The sequence below is a fragment of the Embiotoca jacksoni genome, unplaced genomic scaffold (genome assembly GCF_022577435.1).
Source record: "Embiotoca jacksoni isolate LCO1_2020_lvr unplaced genomic scaffold, fEmbJac1.0.p SCAF_9, whole genome shotgun sequence".
Classification (NCBI taxonomy): Eukaryota; Metazoa; Chordata; class Actinopteri; family Embiotocidae; genus Embiotoca; species Embiotoca jacksoni.
Window position 1 is genome coordinate 18,521,642 of NW_027185447.1, and position 18,479 is coordinate 18,540,120.

The window sequence follows — 18,479 nt, forward strand, 5'->3', positions numbered from 1 at the left end:
ACCTAAAAAGCATGCAACTTTTCTTGCTCAAATTGGGCAAAACGTGGCATTGACACAGCACCCTCTAGTGGACTGGCAGATGAATTGCATAGGTGTGACTCTGAAAATACAAAGTGCTGCATCAAATTCTTTCTGATGGTTTTAGATTCTTACAGACATCAAAATTGTTGTCTTTTTGTTGTTGTTGTTTTTTTTTTGTTCAATCTCCATAAAGGAGGCTCATTGGTTGTTGTTTTTTTTTCCCCCGGAGGACTCTGGATCTCTCTCTGCGGCCCTATCAGGCCTCTGCGTATCATTCTAGGTCCAGTCAGTCCAGTCTGTCACTATGAGGACAAGAGACCAATCATAGACACAGTTTGTTGGCGGCTGGAGCTCCTCGCTGTGTTCATACTGGAGAAAACAGGCGCGTCATACATGATGCCAGAGAGACGCTTAGAATAAAACATCTCTTTCAAGTTATGGCCCACAATACACCGCACAGGTCCGTCGCTCTCTCTCTCTGTCTCTGTCTCTGTCTCTCTCTCTCTCTCTCTCTCTGTCTCTCTCCGAATAAAACCGACGGTTTCCGCGAATGTGCGAGCTGCCTCCCTGCAAGCAGCCATAATTGGGATTATTCAGGAATAATTCGCCTAATCCAGCCGTGCTGTTTTTGTTTTTCGTTCTGTCTTTTTTTTGTTTTTGTTTTGTTATCGTGATTTCGACGGCGTCTGAGATGTGAGCTCCTCCGTGGCATCGCTGGATTTGTCCAAACAGAAATGTATTTGTTCTGTCGTGCAGGCTTTTATTGTGGACCATTAAGATGTAGTCCACCTTCGCTGGACAGCAAAACAAAGACTGCATATTAACAGTCCGGGGTAAATACATCGCCTTTTTTTTTTTTTTTTTTTTTTTTTTTTTTTTTTTTTTTTGTGACTGAAAGATGGAAAAAAGAGACGTGTCGAGGCTGTTGTCTGTGCGGACTAATTGTCCTGGTGCCACTGGCCAATATACATACCAAGACGGTTCATTTAGGGGATGCGCGATCTTTTTTTTTCCTCTCTAACGTCTGTGGGTGGGTTATTATTGCTAAGCATTGAAAATCTGACATCATTTGGACATATGAACAGAACAAGATATGTTTTATTGTTTTTGTTTTTTTTTATCGCGTACGTTTCTAGCCTTCTGGAAGCCCATCTTCGACGTGATGCAACATAAAATCTTTTTTCTCGGATGATATTCAGACACAGACCAAATGAACACACTGTAAAAGGGTGGCGGTGGATATTTTTTCACCCCCCATATATATATATATATATATATATATATATGTATACATCTATTAAATGTGGCTTAACATCACAGTCCTCATCCTCGATTGTTTGATCAGCTGTTGATTATTAGATAGCCTCTGCCGTCTTTATGTTTATTCTATGTTGCTCAATTCGATTTTCCTTGCGATGGATTTATGCATAACAGGTGTTGCTTGAGCCCGAGAGCACAGCAAGAGCAGGCTTTATTATGTGTTTTTCTCTCGATCTAACACACGGTGAAACAAAGCGACTGGGATCCTCCTCTTCTTCTTCTTCTTCTTCTCCTTTTTTTTTTTTTTTTTTTTACCTTGTTGTTACCGTGAGGGAAGAACACATCCAAAAATGAGGGGATGAAAGGTAGGTTTATCATCTCTTTTTCTCTCTCTCTCTCTCTCACACACACACACACACACACACACACACACACACACACACACACAAACACACAGACACACACATAGAAAACACAGCAGAGGTGATTTTGACACCTGTTCATCTGTTTTTCACTCCACCCTGTGTTTCAGGCCTAGCTGACATGGCAGCCATTTAATCAGGTGAAATGATATTTGTCAAGGTGGCAGAAGGCTGTTATGTTAATAAAAGAAATTAATTTAAAAAAAACATAAAAAAAAAAAACATAAAAAAAAAAAAAAAACAAGCTTGCAGATACTGCAAATCATCTTGTGTTTCATGGCCTACATAGACAAGGCCCACCCAGACAAGCACGACTGTATTGTTACCAGCTCGTGCCTGTAAATGAGTTTTTAGGGCTTAAATTTGGTTTATACTCAAATTTTCATCTTTATAATAATTTTGTTTTTAATCCAGTCTGATGTGAATGTCTTTGCTTCATCACTGAGGCCTGACTGTCGTGATGGCAACAATGATTTTTTTGTATCCCCCTGTTGAATAAAATAGCACATTTCACACACAGGCCTTCAGTAAAAAAAACAAAAAAACAAATGGCTGCCTGCTCTGCCATTATACTCTCACATTTGTTATGAGCTATGAATGGTGTGCAGATTACACCGTGCTCTTTAACTGAACTGTCATGGCACACACGCAGAGAGCAGCGGAGAGAAGGCATAAAATGTTGTTTGCTCATTTACAACATCTCTGTTTGTTGGACATGCCCAGTGTTGGTCGTACTGTGTCTGCTCCATCCCCCCCCCCTGTACACCCCCATGCATTCACTCAAACACCCACACTTGCACAAAGTATGTGAAGCTGTTGTATCTTAGCAACGGGCAAGGTAATTACTGAGAGAGCCAAGGAGCTGGCATGCTGTAGAGCTGCTGATCTGATCCCAGCCTTAGAGAAACAGGAAGGCAGAGATTTCCACTGTCTTGCCCAACACAGCACTTCTATATGCACGCTGCCAGATGTAAGTTTTGTTTCCATTTAGTCGGCAGCAGCGGAAGCAGGTCAGACATCTTGTTTTTTCATTCTTCAAAATGTGTGTCTCTGTTCACAGGTGGTGAGGTTGTGGACAAAGAGGAAAGATGATTCTGTCATGTAGAAAAGAGCCGCACGGCCTCTCCTTGTAAAGACGAGAGAGTCGCGCGAGACGGCGGCTGTAGGAGGATCAGTACTGTTTATAAAGGGCCCAAACCAGGCAGGCTCTCGTGGACGGGTGATAGAATGACTAACCAGAGCTTTGCCATCGACGGCCCTGGCAGTTTGCTGGCTGTGCTGGCCTCGCAGAGCGGACTGGCAAGAGGCGGCAGCAGCAGCAGCAGCAGTGATAGCAGCAGCAACAGCGGAGGAATCTCTGCCACAGATGTGTCTGCCTACTTTAAGCTGGTCTTCTTGGGGTTGATCATCTGCGTGAGCCTTGTAGGCAACCTCTTGGTCTCCCTGCTGGTCCTGCGAGACAGAACACTTCACAAGGCTCCCTATTTCTTTCTCCTGGACCTGTGCCTGGCCGATGCAGTTCGCTCTGCTGCCTGCTTCCCCTTTGTGCTGGTGTCCGTTCACAACAGCTCGGCCTGGACTTACAGTGCCTTGAGTTGTAAAGTTGTGGCTTTTATGGCTGTGCTGTTTTGTTTTCACGCTGCCTTCATGTTGTTTTGTGTGGCCGTCACTCGCTATCTTGCCATTGCCCACCACCGATTCTACGCCAAACGCATGACCATCTGGACCTGCGCCGCCATCATTTGCATGGTGTGGACTCTGGCAGTCGCCATGGCGTTCCCACCCGTCTTTGACGTGGGGACGTACAAGTTCATCCGCGATGAGGATCAGTGCATTTTTGAACACCGCTACCTGAAGACCAATGACACCCTGGGTTTCATGCTCATGCTGGCCGTGGTGGTCCTGGCCACTCACGGCTTCTACGCCAAGCTGCTGCTGTTTGAGTACAGGCACCGCAAGATGAAACCTGTCCAACTGGTGCCGGCCATCAGCCAGAACTGGACCTTCCACGGTCCCGGGGCGACAGGTCAAGCTGCAGCTAACTGGATTGCGGGGTTCGGCCGTGGTCCCATGCCACCCACCCTGTTAGGCATCAGGCAGAATTTACACAATCAGCACCGGCGGCTGCTCGGGATGGAAGAGGTGAGGTCGGAGAGGAGGCTGGGCAGGATGTTCTACACCATCACCCTGCTCTTCCTGGTCCTCTGGGCGCCGTACATCGTGGCGTGCTTCTGGAGGGTGTTCGTCAAGTCCTGCGCCATCCCTCACAGGTACCTCTCCATCACGGTGTGGATGAGCTTCGCCCAGGCCGGAGTCAACCCCATCTTCTGTCTCCTGCTCAACGAGGACCTGCGGAAAGTGCTGCGAGCCCATCTGCCCACTTACTGGAGGACTAAACAACACCTGCCCCAGGATGAGGCCTACTGCATCATGTGAGAAGAAACAAGCTTTGAAGGGGAATGTTTCAGGTTTTAAAGAGGAAATCTGGAGAATAGAAAGTGTTGTAATGCACCTTGGTTACGTGTCAGTGTCTGTTTTGTTGTTTTGCACAACAAAATCCAATTTTTGCTAACAAATGCAGGCTCAGTGCCGTCGTATGAAGAATGTTGATATTTGAATAAATGTGTCAGTTGCAAAGGTTTCGGACGGGGCAGAAAAAAAAAAGCCCTGGTTCCACTTTAATGATTTGTATTTCTGATGATGTACTGTACGATTGATAAATAGGAAAGATCACAACAATCACCGCTCCAACTAAGTGTGACAGATGCCATTTTAAAATAACGTTGCCTTATTTCAAGAGGGACACGCCCCAGAGCTTTTGGCTGAGAATGAGTTTCTGTGTCACATAAGGCACAAAACAGACACAGAGAGGGTTGAAATCCTTGAAGAAATGTGCCGTGGACTGTGAATAGAAAGTGTTGATCAGAGCGTTACTAACTCTGAAACACATCAAGAGACTCAAAGGGGTCTGAATGGATTGATAGACCACCCTGGACGCCTTTTCATGTAATTCAAAGGACACTGCAAAATATCAAGTGGACCCAATAACCTTGGATACATTTAAATAGCTGTTGTGAACCCAGAAGCCCCTAACATGCTTGATTTTTTGGACTTGATTTAGGGCGTGTCAGGTTTCTTTGTATCATAAAAAAAAAAAAAAATTGCCTGTTTTCCTTTATTTGTAAAACAATACATGTTAAGCAGATGACACTATTTTGAAATATGACTTGATTTCATATTGTATAGGCTGTACAGGAATGTATATTCCTGCTTGTGTGTTTTTATATAGCATTCGTGTGTATGTGTGTGTGAGAGGAAAAGGTAGAAAAAGAAAAAAGGGAGGGAGGCCGCAAAAAGAGACAGAAATATTGATGATAGGATAGGTTCCAGTAATACTGAGTCAATATGAAAGCAACCTCTTCTTGTGGTCTTAAACTCTTGCGAAATTGAGTAATTATCATATGGAAATTTATCCTTTAAATGAATTTCTGCAACTTAAAATGTAGTCAGATTTTTTTTTTTTATACTACTGTGCAAGCAAATGTGAAATACGGATGGATAATTAAAAAGGGGACAGAATAATTAGAAAACAACAATAGTACTTTGCAAACAGGCCATAGGATTTAACGATGAAGTACATTACGTCATTTAAAAAAAAATCATTAGCAAATGTATGTTATTTTGCAAATGATGACTTTGGGAATGTTTTGAAGTGATATGCTCTCATCAGAATACAAAAAAAAAAAAAAAAAATGAAGAAATGAAGTGGCACTTAATGTGAAGGAAACTTGAATGTTTTATTTGCCCTCAACATAAATGTCACTATTTGAGTGTGGATCACGCTGTGTTTAAAATGAAAACGTGTGCAGGCTGGATACGAAGCCCACGTGTGATGTACGGAAACTGGCTGAGACTACACCGAGCTGTCTCTCCAAATTAAGATTCATGTAATGCAAATGTCTAACCTACAGTATGTTAGGCATAGATATATTTGTGCAGTCAATTTTTCTAAATGTGGACACTTGCACAGCATACTGTACTAGCATGCATTCCACTGCATTTCATAGATTCAAGACCGGGAATGACAACTTGTACAGATGTTGATATGGAAAGTGAACGGAGGTCCATAATTTTTACGTCTGGCGTTCCTTGGCGAGAGGATATTCTGTAACTGTACAGTTGAACTGAGGTGGTTCTTTTGCCCACTCATCAATAAAGACTCTACTTTTGATGCATTCTGAGTTATGACCCTGCCTGGATAGCGACACGGCTGGATCCAAGAGGAGTGCACTTCAGTTGGCGGCACAAATTACATCCTGCGTGCATTGTGGCCCTTTAAAACATACATACACACAAAAAAAAAAAAAAATCAGAACGTATGAGACATGTTTGTACACTTCACTGCATCGAATGAAAAAGTAATCTTGACTCTTTCTTCTCCACTGAGCACTGACCAGCAGCCACCGTCGAGTCAAAGGGATTTGTGATTTCTCACTCCATTACCAGCGGTTCAAATCTGTGGATACAGGTGTCGAAATGCACAAAATAAACCTTAAGAGAATCAGAAATGTTATACAAGTTTTGAAATGAACGACTATGTGGAAACAAAAAATGTGTGTGAATGTAACATGTAAGTTTGTTGAGCTATTGGTTCGAATATAATGAAACCTTCCTGCTCGTGCGGCCCCAAACAACCATTACAGTATGATGGTAAACATTGTGTCACAATAACACAATTAAAAAAAGAATCACAAAGTCTACAAACTGACAGAGTGATGTCTGTTATACAGCTGTATCCATCTAAAGTTCTTCAATAACCTATTAGCTAATACTGGACAAAAATGGTATTGAGTTGTGCAATGATGCATTTGACTTCTTATGAATTGAACTTTTCATGTGTTAGAGGAAAATGATTTCTTTCAAATTAGCATTGCTTAAAAAAAAATTAAGCAAAATACATTGTAAGGTTATGGAAATATGTCATAATAAAGAGAAAAGGAGGACAAAAAGACGAGAAGTCTCAAGCATAAACATACTGAAGACCATAAACAATCAACTCTAAATTCATTGTCATCCATTAGTACATCAGAATTTTGCATTCGATATTGATGCTCAAAAGCAGAACTTTGACATGAGATCGCTGCGGCATACCCTAAAAGATCACATTTAATGCAACATAAAACTGAGAAACGGTGACTGTAAAAATCATGTAAAAAAAAGTAGCCGCCTCTTTGCGGGCTTTTCAGGTGGCAGCTGTTGAATCTTTTGTGCAAACCGAGGAATGGGTGTAAGGCAGTGTTCAAGTCCTCCAAAGACCAGAGAAACACATTCTGTTCTGTAAAACTGAAAAACTGCTGGCTTATGGTGAGATATTTGAATGAATAAAGGTACAAGTATCCGGGTTCCAGTCTGAAAAGAAGAATAACCAAATGTTAAATAACACTGCGGATCTTTGAAACCATTTTAGATGTAATTAAGGGTTAAATTCCCAGCACCATAAATAAGGACCATAAATACTTTAATCAAATACTTATTGTACTGAATCTCTCTGAGCCGAGTGGTAAAATACATCATACAGTTTTCACGTGTACGGCAAACCTTATGCAACCAACCATGCCGTATAATTATGTTTCTGACATTTTAAAATAAAATGGAAAGTGTGTGGGAGAATATAATATTTTTTCTGTCTTAATTAAGGCCTGGTTGAAATCCAGCCATTGCACGATTGTGTAATCTCGCGCTAAACAATTGGCCTATATTTTGAATTTGAATGAGAGATAATTTCCATTGTTTTTAATCTGTGCACTCAGACTGTGGCTGATGGAAAAGATGTCTCCATAGTGAGCAGCCTCAACTGTGTGAACATCCTCTAAATAGTTCAGGTTTAACAGGTTGTATCCAACTGTGTCTCTCCGTCTCCCCAGATCTGATGTTGAAGATTCCTCTAAGTGAGTGCTTATTTTTAGTTTTCTTCCCACTTCTCTCCAAGATACACCACAACAAAGGCCGCCTTACTCATTTGTGAAAACTCACCCTCGCCCACTGTGCGTTCAGAGAATGCAGAGTGCTGTATAGACATTGTCCGAATACACAAGTTCTCACAGTTCTCCTTGACCTTATGTACAATTGTCCTTTCTTTGATTTCCTTCAAACACTGTGCCTGTTTCCAGTTTTTTAGTTGCTTATTTATTTATGTCTCCTGCACTGAGGAGGTGCTAATAGGGTGGAGATGTGAGACTTATGTCTTGCATTGCCATGAGACATTAGTCTAATGTATCGTTTTAGCTCATCAGGACCCAGAAAATAGACATTTCTACATGTGTAGGAACTTTGGTGTGTGTTTGGGATCTGTTCCAGTGATTTCCAACCTAGGGTTTGGGCCCCTTAAATGGTCCCTGGGGAAAAAAAAAAAAAAAAAAAAAAAAAAAAAAAAATTGGGGGGGGGGGGGGGGGTCCCAAAACATTTATGGTAAACAAAACAATGCATTTCTTTCTAATTGTGTTTTGATTGCAACGTACTTGATCATTTGAACTCTTAAGCAGCAAAGAATTATGAAAATTGAATGATATAGAGAAAGGTAAATCATTTGTGGTTGAACTGTTTACGATGATGTCTACAGAAAGTTCATGAGGGATTAGAAGTCAACAAGTCAACTTTATCTTAAAGGAACACGAGCGAAAAGGTTGAGCTGACCTGCATGAAAGTTTAAGAATACTGACTGTGACCAAGACATTTTGATTGAAGAGATACTTAAATATAACAAATTACTCCATGAGGCTATACTCAGCAGTGCTTTGAATGAAAAGCTACTGTCTGACATCCACACAGTGATAATGTTAGCATGATTATGTTCAGCAGGTATTCTGTTCATCATGTCCACCATTTTAGTTTAATGCTAACTGTTAGCGATTAGAACTAGCCGAGTGCAACAGAGATTAATGGGAGTCTCATCAGATTTAATCCAGAGATGGACGAATGAAAATTCCGAACCCGGCGATGGTAGACAATTTTAAATACCTGAAGCAACTTCCACAACAGTTTATGTGTCAAGATATTTCACTTAAAAATCACAAATGTCTGCCTCATGGATCAGCAGTCAGTATTCATCCTTTAGGGATAAAAATTTCATGAAAATCTATCCGGTGTTTTTTTTTTTTACAACATTTTAGTCTCGACAGAAATGGTAGGCCGACTTACGGGCTGACATCGTGATCGATAAAGCCATGCTGCTAGAGCGGCTGATGGCCGGACAGACAGAAAGAACAGGAATTCACTGTTTTTCTCAGGAGAAGACTCTGAAAAGGTCAAACATTATTGAACCTTTAAGACCATAGACAAGTAAATAAACCCTGCGATGTTAAAACAGTATCTAACACAATACTATACAAATATTGCCAGGCTCCGAACACAACAGTGTTTTTTTTTTGACACACTACTGAATCACTGATGTAGGGGGGAATCCTGTGTAGATCATGAAGACCCACGCAGTGACTAACGCTCTCCTACACTGCAGGTTTGACCACCCTACCACTGACATTCATATTTCCATTTTTAAATTCTGTAGTTTCAAACACGCTTTGTGAGGGAAGGACACAACGACAACTGACAAGTACAGCAGTTTATTGTGTGTGTGTTAAATAAATTATAAGAATCTGCAATCAGCATGAACGGAATATATACACACACACACACACACACACACACACACACACACACACACACACACATACCCAAAAGTACAAACAAAGAATGAAAAACACACTTGTTTATCTTTCGTGATTATCGATTTGATATGCCGACTGACCGGTTTTGATTTCAGGTTCATGCACACGGTCTCAAATGCAAACAGGCAACTCAAAGCAAATAAGGCTTCTTTTCTTTTTTTTAACTACACTTGATTACACTGCTTGAATAACAGTTACATAAATAGTGAACTAGATCTATGCCAGAGGGACTGTCAGTGTGATACAAAGAGGTTTTTTTTTTCTTTTTCTGGAAGATTATGTTGCATCCTCTTCTCATGAATTCAATCATATCCACACAAGTTGGAGGTAAGCCATGACATGCATGGAAGTAGTGCTTTTTCTTTCTCCACGGAAAAGCAATTTCTCAGCTGCAGCTGTAGGAGGACTGACACATACGCACATACGCGCGACACACACACACACACACACACACACACACACACACACACACAACCCACCCCTTGAATTTATAAGACATCCCTACCACCTACACACCACGGTGTTCAATCTGATTGCACTTTAGTATCATTACATTAAACGTGTGATGCAGCCTGTTACATTCCAGTGAAAATCTACAGACTTGTTATTGGACGGTTAAGGAGCAGCAGGCTTTTTACAGTATATGCAGTGGATGGAAGCTTCTTCTTTTTTTTTTTTTTTTTTCATTCTTTCGTTCTTTTTTTTCATTTTTCAAATCGGTGTGTCAGTCATTTTTGCTCCCGCCTCCAGATGATGACCATGCCGGTGGAATCGGCAGACGCCAGCAAACTCTCATCGCAGTTGAAGCTGACGTCGAGCACCGGTCCCCCGTGACCCTGCAGCTTGTTCACTATCGCCTTGGTGTTGCGTTCGACGTCGAAAAAGTAGACACAGGCGTCCTCGCTGCCTGTCACTGTGGCAGAGGGAGAACCACGAGAGCAAGGAGTTGAACGGCGACAAGGAATTACAAGGAAAACTTGATAAATAAATGATGGATGTCTCATTAAAACGGTTCATTCTGAACGTTCGGCAGTTCACGCTGCCTCTACACTGTCTCAGGGAACACAGTTGTTAATGTGACAACACTTACATCCTTTCTCTTTAGCAGAAAGTGACAGATATGAGCCCAGTTTTGACAGCAGTACTCCCCTGGTCTCCTCAGTGCTTATCAGTGCATGTCCTTTATGTAATAACAAGGTGCCTTTAGCACCGATTCTGTGATACTGATTTGAGGCACGTCTGATAGTGTGATGGATACTTGAAACTGAATTAAAAACAAGATGACGGGCTGATCAATGCAGTCCAGGTCATTTTACGTGTTCTGATTGGCTGGTAGCAGCGGTCTCGCAGTGAGAATTTGATCTTAAATTTCTCACACTGTCAGAATTTGTTAGTCTTCAGCGAGCTCGGCGGCGCCCACCTACAGCTGATAGCGCTAGTCATCAATGTTGTAGTTAAGTAACCCTGTTGGCATGAGGGTTCACTCAGCCACTGTGAAGGCGCTGGATAACTGCGATGACATCGAAGTCGAGCTTTTATTTCCAAACATGCTACATGAAGCGACACGAACAGTTGTAGTAACACCAGCAAATATCTAGTATTTGAAGCCGGAGACAGAACGGTGCCTAATTTTTTTTTTTTTTTTTTTTAAGTCAGCAAAGGTAATTTACCAGCAGGATGTGGCGCTCTGCTAACTTTTAGGGTCTCCGTTGTTTACAGCTTGGCGAGTTTCAGCGCACAACATACGTCATACGGTGTTCAGTGCTGATTGGTTGAAAGCTGCTTCAATACATTCAAAATTAACGCAAGGCGTACGTCCATTAGGATTCAAAAACTGGAAATAATCCTCAATGGACCGTGGCCACACCCATATACTCATTCAGTGAATTCACATCTGGTAAGAGCACAGGTGCATCGGAGGCCACTGTTTGGACTGACAACTTATGACAAATCATAGTGGAAGATGCTTTTTTTATCATCCAAACATTGTTGAGGGTATTCGTATGACTGATAAGGCTTCATTAAATCAATTTAATGATTGATGTTTTTATGTTGAAATGACTGCTCTCATATTATAACATACAGTGAAGGTAAATTAGATTACTTGGTTGCTAATAGATTGCTACTTGGGTTTTCTATCCAAATAAAGCAATACTCTATTTTTGCCCATTTTTTTTTCACAGTGGATTGCCTGCAGCAAGCAGTAAACTGTGGTCTAATTTTCTATTCAAATACCACAGCAGGACCACAAGGAGACTTCTTACCAACACAGGCCCCCTGTCTGAAAGACATGAGAGGGCAGAAGATGCTATGAACGAGCTGCGTGCCGTGCTGGATGGGGAAGCTTCTCTTCAGCTGCAGTGTACCTTCATTGTCCACCACCCTGCCAATGTGAAGGTGGAATAACCGATCAAATTCAGTGGAACCATGTAAATACATCATAACGAACACACATCACAAACTGAGGATGTTACGGCTTCAAAGTCTGTTGGCTGAGTGGAGACCAAACTGTCCATCAATAAGCAGTTACTTGGTCGTACTGACTGACCTGTACAGCAGCATCTTATTGACACAGGCGTTGACCAGCAAGGAGGGGTCTCTGGCCTCTCGGCTGATCCAGGACCGAGCAGAGATGCTGCAGATGGAGCTGCCTTCGCTCACCACCAGACGCTTGGCTTTGGTCAGCTTCCCTGTGGGCAGGAGGGGTGGGGGTTGGGGGCAGAATCGGCAGAGACCAACAGACACACATCAACCACTTTCTCCCTCTCAACCACAGACAGTGGGAAAAAAAAAAAAAAACGGATAATAATTTGTAAAGTGGTCAGTGGACACTCTGTCCTCTTCCAAATGGAAATGAGTGTACCTGTTGCCATATCAAAGAGGAAGGAGAAGATGCTCCCCCTGTCGTCCCCCGCCCAAAGGATCCTCCCCGGAGCATCAAAGGAGAGAGACAGCACGCGGCCTGTCAGCTTACTCGAGCCCCCCTTCACCTTCTTCCCAGTGGAGATGTTAACCACCTGCAGGTGGTGCTTGCTGTTCCCCACCTGGAACACAGAGCGGCGAGTGAGGACCTTTATTATTTCCACAGGGCAGCGCTGAGAAGCTGAAGGGGGAACTGCACTGGTTATAGTGTTTTTTTGCTGTCGCAATTAAACCAAATTCATCTCGCTCATTTTGGATTTAATGAGGTGTAAATGGACACTGGTGCTGCTTTCATTTTACACTCTGCTCATCAGTTAAAGTATTTGTAATAATAAAAAAAAAAAGCAACGTTAAATCAAAATTATCCAAGACATTTAGCACTTTTGTTTCGGTTACAAAAGCTGACATTTAATTCAAAAATTTTAATCAATGTCTGCACACTGTGAGCATTCATGCAGTTATTCAGAATGGGAAGGAAGCCTTTCTATTTGGAAGTTATTGCATCTGCAGGCAAAGTTTTGTCGATACATTTCACTCACAACAAGGGAAAATTAATCTTACAAGGTTTTATTAACTTTCAAGAGGAAATGAAAGCTACAAATGTCATTATCTGTTACTTCTGGTTATTGGGTAACGCAGGATCACAGCAGGGTTCCCGTATCAAATCCTACACTTCCTCATGATCGTATGTTAAAAAATAGTAAATATTTGTAGAAAATAGCAAACAGATGCCACACAAGGTGTTCATGGTTGTTTTCTGACCGAAAACAAAGTAAACACAGACAGAAAAATGACATTTGCAGTTTCAAGATCTCCTGTAAGGAGAAATGTCTCTGAAATGAAACAGTGTCACATACTTTATGTTTAGTGAAGTGAATGAAGACTCATACGGCTGACCACATTGGTGGATGGTTGTTTTAAGTTTGTTGCAGATTATTAAATATTACTTATTCATTTTTTAAAATTTAGCATTTCATTAAAAAATCTGAATGATCGCTTTCTGTGAAACTAATCAAAATATTAATGAAAGATTAATGATCTTTGCTGGAATTAAACTCAAACATTTAGTCCAGAAACACAAATAGAGAGAAGAATAGTCCAATTCTCCCTTATAAATTATATACTTAAGCACATAAAAAGAGACAACTGAAAAAAAAATACTTTATGAAAAAATACAAAACAGGGAATTAAACAGGAATCTGTCCTAATTGTTTGTGTTGCACTTAGTTCATATTTGTAGTCCGATGTTGCCTGTAGTTGAGTATAAGTCTGGCTTTTTGTATTACTACAGAATCAGTACCACAGCATACAAAAATGACAGCAAGTCTGAAATGGGACTCACCACAGTGAGGTTATTATTCATGGGCTGGAAGGTGCAGCAGAGCAACTCGCTGGATTCTGGGTCTCGGACCTCTCGGATGCACCGACCGTCCTCCGTGTTCCAGATACGCAACGTCCCGTCCAGTGACGTTGACACGATGATGTCATTGCTCAGGGACCAGGCAAAGTCTGTGACGGGACCGCCGTGACCTTTCAGGGTCACCTTCACGCTGGGAGGAGGTGGGGACAACGTCATGATGGACAGGGTGCCATCCAATGAGCAGCAAGCAAGGAGGTGCTTGTCATCATTGGCAAACTGCAACCGCGGAACTTAAAGAACAAGAAGAGGAAGACGGAGTGTAATTAATGTTGATGCTTAATGAATATAAATGGATTATCATAGATATGAAGCCGCCAACTTACCAGCAGAGTCCACGTGTTGGTCAAATATGTGGTGCATGCCAGCAAAAGCATAGTTTTCACTCAAAGTCGTGTCCCCCGCCATGGCTCGACTGGCCTCTGCCACCGAGGTGGGCACCAAACTGCCCGGAGGCCTGCGGTCAGAAATAAAAACCACCACGTATAATCAATACAACACACCTCACAACCCTTGCCTACAGCTGACAACTCAATATGCGAGATCTCATCATTACTCAGTGCGAACCATACCAGAATTATGGCCAGTAAATCTAACAGCGGTCGGAGAAATAGATCAAAAAGAATTCCATTGCTCAACGCAACGGGACAAGATGCTGGTTGTAAAGTGAGGATCTGTTTGGCAGTCTTCTGGGTACCTCTCATCGTAGACGGCTCTGTTCATCTGGGCCTGTAGCTGGTAGGAGCCTCTGCTGACAGAGCGGCGGTGACCACGAGCCCCCTGGGCGCGGGGGTCCTCCTCAAAGTCCTGCCAGAGAGGAGCGGGGGGAGGGAAGGGGGAAGGAGGGAGACGGGGCGGGGGGGTCGCAGGGGGAGAAAGAACCTCAGAGGAGTGAGTGCAAAGTGAAGACAGAACTTAAGAGCAACAATCAATCATAAAATAACCATCAATAAATATTGAGAATTTATTAAAATTACCATGCATTTTTAAGCTAATGATACTCATATGTGCGTGGGCGATGTCAGCCATTTCAACCAAGCTGCTCAGCTTAATATGAACGGGCAACCAAAGCGTTGCTTGGCTATGCTGCCGACGGACAAAAAAAACAAAACAATGTTTATCCTTCCAGTTGGCTTTCATATGTTGTATTCTATATTTTTCTTTGCAGCTCTAAGATATTTTTATATCTCCTTTTCCCAATCAGCGCAACACACCTATTCTTTTATTTATTTGTTTCTACACAGTTCTACTTTGCCTATCCTTTCTGTTTCTTTGAGTCTGACCTCCATGCGGTCCAGTGTGGTGCGGGAGCTGCGCACACTGCTGGCCCTGAAGCTGCTCTGCTCAGACAGGGGCCCGTAGCGCAGGGCCAGCAGCTGACTGCGCAGCCTCAGGTACTGCCTGCGCAGCCCTGGCTCAAAGCCACACTTGGCGTTCTCTCTGAGCAGCTGGCTGCGTCGGCGGATGTACTGAGTTCGGAACTGTGGGAACGTAGGCGTGCGGTAAGCATTGTACCTGGTTGGGGAGGGTGGGGGGGATGGGGGGAGGGGGGGGGGGGGGAGAAGTGACACAGCACACACAATAAATCACAAATGATCCATAAACAATTACACGTCTCAATAGCTTCTTCATCAGTTTTAGACTATTAAAGCCGGCTGCTTGACTGAGTCTCACCTTGCGTCCACTGCCAAAACCTGCTGCCAAACTGCTGCCATTCCACAAAGCACTCTGGGTAAAGAGGAAGTCACTGCCAGAGCAGATTCCTGTCAAAAAACACACAGCGCCCAGTTCGTATCTTTAATAAGTTGGGAGTGTCCAGGTGTCCCACTTTACGTAGGACTGCACAGAATGTTTTTTTGTTTTTTTTCTCTTTTCCTGCATCCCACACACCGAGACGATATCCCACATTTTTATTGGCTCTAATTTTCAAGAATCAACACTGCGGGAAAGATGCTTTTTAAGAAGAAAGCAGCGAAGGCTGTTATGACGGTGCTGTCAAATGATGTCAATCAAACTGTGAATTCGTGGGTCAAGTGCAGGTTAATCCATCACCATCGCCATCTTCGCTGCTGACGAGATGCCCAGCTGGGGAAAATTGTGAGTCACCGCAAAGTCACAAGCAATGCAGCAGAATACGAAAAGAAAAAGGAAAAAGGCAGCAACAATAAAGAGTTTGTAAACTACTTATAACTGCGTGAAGCCGGTGGAGCGCGATTCTTCCGAGATTTTTTTTTGGGGGTGCCTTTTTTTTTTAACCACAATTATGTCTCAGATCTGAGAATGCATTCTTACCAAAAAACCCCAAAGATGATTGCCGAACAGATACGTAAAACAGGAGTTAAAATACCTTGCGTTTGCCACACTGCAGCGACATAAGCGGGCGCCTTTTAAGACGATTTACTTCAGCTCCCTTTAATGCCTTCATCTTATACTTGGTGCGAGAGCTCAGGAAGTTGCATTCCACTGAAATAAACGAGTTTCACTCTTTCAGATACTTAAAGCCTGCATAGTCTACTGTGTGTGTGTGTGTGTGTGTGTGTTTTAATTTGAAGTTGGAGCAGACATCAACATTTCAGACTAACATTGACCCACCCACGCCCCCCCCCCCCACACACACACAATTTGGTGTGTTGAGGTCTGGACACCTTACACAACTTTATATTTATGCACTTTCTGTCAATACATCTTATCTAACATGGATATAACTGAGATAAACCCCCACCACCACCACCACCTCCACCACCACCTCCTCCACAGAATCAAGTGATGGTGCAGAATCTAATGGCACCACACAGGAAATGGGACCTCGTTGAAGAGATATGTCACGCAAAATAATGCCAGAGGTGGGGTTGAAATAGTCGACTTGCAGCTTAAGAATTAAAAGTCGGGCCCATTTCTTTGCCAGCAACACCACCACCACCCCCCCCCCCCCCAAAAAAAAAGCAAAGCTAACGTTACCTAGCAATTAGCAGGCTAGTCACAACACCATACGCGTTTTCCTCCCATAAAAAGCAGTTTTCCCCGCTCATTCTCCAATGCAAATAGATAGTCTGTCAGTTATCAGTTTTACACGACGTGCAAGGCGTGCGGTGTGATAATGCGGCGAAGAAACAACGTGAATTTCATTTGAAAACGGCTCACCTTCCTTAGCTTTTCTCCATCGCTGCTTTTTTTTTTCTTCTGTCGGGTCACGTGACTTCGTGTCACCGGCACCACTTACCGACGTGAATGCGGATGAAGATTCACAGCGTTGATCACAATAAACAACAGACCACGAACATTTATACTTGATTAAATCATGATTTTATGGGATATAAATGCTTTTTTTTTTTTTTTTCTTCCAGCAATCTAGTGTTGCAGCCTTACACGTCTACGATGCTTACCTGCCCTTCCCTAAACACAACTTATAACAACGAGTCTACTTAAAACCTGCATACTAAGGTGTCTTTAGGGACCACATGGGTGCTTAAGGGGCAAAATAATCAATTGATTAATATCAGCAATATTTTACTACTCCACACAAAGCAGAATGCAAAGGATGGCAAAATTGAGCATCACTTAATGATCCCTGCCAAACCCTCGACTGCTATAGTGCTGACAATGCTGAGGATCCCTTTAGTGTAGTCATATGTACCAACAAAATCTTTCTCATTTGGGTTTTTAAGGGCAAAATGTTATCTTCTATCCAGATCAATGTGAAAAAGTGTGATGCGTTACTGAGTTTAAACTTTAAAATAAATAATAATATTAAAAAAAAGCCGAACTATCCAATCACCTCGCCTGTAACATGATCAAAATGCTTTCTTGTCATGCACAATAGGTGAACGCACAGTTCCAGTGGGTTCACAATGGCAGTATTACAAGGTCAGCTCTGAGGTTTCGCCTGGCTCAGCAAAGACCTGCAGGGCTGTGGGGCATGCTGCTCAGCTGACGGGGCTCTTTGCTTGTTCACAGTGCTCTTTCTCGAAGGGGCCCCAGTTACAGAGTCATTCACAAGCACGGGCCATAAATGACCGAGTTGAACACCACTTTAAGCACTGCATTCTCAGAAAAAACAGCATAGCATCTGGACCTACGCCAAAATGCCAGGAACAAAAGGTAATGCAACAAAAAATAATTTCTACAAAATAATTTTGTTTGATTTATCTGGTTAAATAAAAAAAAAATAGATCACTCATTAAAATAAAAAAAAAACTACAGCAAAAGTAACCTTGCGTTTGACATAAATCTGAATATTTCCACTATTTTTAGGTAATAAGTCGGACAAGAAGTCAGCTACCAAGGTAAGAAAAATATTCATAGTCAACAATTTAAATTTTATTCTCTCAATGGATTTTTTTGTTGTTGCTTCACTTTGTATATTCTTGTTTTAATTTCAAAGCAACCTCAGAGTCCTAAAGAGCAGCCGAAGAAAGCTGATCAGAAAGGAGATGATAACAAGAAGCAAGGAGGTAAGCATTTATATATACTGAAATGTGTCGATTCTCTGCATGTCATAATAACCCAGTGAATCACATCTGTGCAGAAATGTTGGCCTTTAGTTGTTTGGGATTCCTGAAATCCCAGACGTCTGGCGCACGGTGTGAAAATGAAGTGCTGTGATTGCTGTGTCCCCAGTGAAGGTATCTGTCTGTGTTTCATCCCCTCGCAGGACAGCCGAAGGGAGAGAAGCAATAACTTCCAGGCATTTGTGAAGATGGCTTTAGAGACAC

General features: G+C 42.4%; 2 protein-coding genes across 5 annotated transcripts; one reads left to right on the forward strand and one right to left on the reverse strand.

Moving 5' to 3' along the window:
* Positions 1 to 474: 474 nt before the first annotated feature.
* On the forward strand, positions 475 to 5,938 carry LOC138192979 (probable G-protein coupled receptor 173). 2 transcript variants are annotated; one of them, XM_069140728.1, is made up of 3 exons: positions 475 to 854; positions 1,456 to 1,646; positions 2,764 to 5,938. In XM_069140728.1, exon 3 carries the CDS (start codon positions 2,931 to 2,933, stop codon positions 4,137 to 4,139), a length of 1,209 nt encoding a protein of 402 aa, XP_068996829.1. In that variant the 5' UTR covers positions 475 to 854; positions 1,456 to 1,646; positions 2,764 to 2,930; the 3' UTR covers positions 4,140 to 5,938. The 2 variants fall into 2 exon arrangements, with proteins under 2 accessions (XP_068996829.1, XP_068996831.1); XM_069140730.1 differs by lacking the exons at positions 475 to 854; positions 1,456 to 1,646 and adding an exon at positions 1,689 to 2,673.
* Positions 5,939 to 9,307: 3,369 nt separating this feature from the next.
* Positions 9,308 to 16,977, reverse strand: wdr13 (WD repeat domain 13). 3 transcript variants are annotated; one of them, XM_069140895.1, is made up of 10 exons: positions 16,909 to 16,977; positions 15,442 to 15,530; positions 15,051 to 15,282; positions 14,465 to 14,574; positions 14,094 to 14,224; positions 13,693 to 14,000; positions 12,292 to 12,472; positions 11,977 to 12,118; positions 11,693 to 11,811; positions 9,308 to 10,341 (listed from the first exon to the last, which is right to left on the reverse strand). In XM_069140895.1, exons 2-10 carry the CDS (start codon positions 15,480 to 15,482, stop codon positions 10,157 to 10,159), a joined length of 1,449 nt encoding a protein of 482 aa, XP_068996996.1. In that variant the 5' UTR covers positions 15,483 to 15,530; positions 16,909 to 16,977; the 3' UTR covers positions 9,308 to 10,156. The 3 variants fall into 3 exon arrangements, with proteins under 3 accessions (XP_068996996.1, XP_068996995.1, XP_068996997.1); XM_069140894.1 differs by lacking the exon at positions 16,909 to 16,977 and adding an exon at positions 16,115 to 16,230; XM_069140896.1 differs by lacking the exons at positions 15,051 to 15,282; positions 15,442 to 15,530; positions 16,909 to 16,977 and adding an exon at positions 14,745 to 15,033.
* Positions 16,978 to 18,479: the final 1,502 nt, after the last annotated feature.

Excerpts from the sequence above, each read along its gene's own strand:
- LOC138192979 (XM_069140728.1), top strand. The coding sequence starts at position 2,931 with ATGACTAACCAGAGCTTTGCCATCGACGGCCCTGGCAGTTTGCTGGCT.
- wdr13 (XM_069140894.1), bottom strand. The coding sequence starts at position 16,192 with ATGAAGGCATTAAAGGGAGCTGAAGTAAATCGTCTTAAAAGGCGCCCG. Across the intron at positions 11,812-11,976 it reads AATAAGATGCTGCTGTACAG|GGTGGTGGACAATGAAGGTA; the intron begins GTCAGTCAGTAC and ends TCACATTGGCAG. Across the intron at positions 10,342-11,692 it reads CAGACAGGGGGCCTGTGTTG|TGACAGGCAGCGAGGACGCC; the intron begins GTAAGAAGTCTC and ends CCTCTGCCACAG.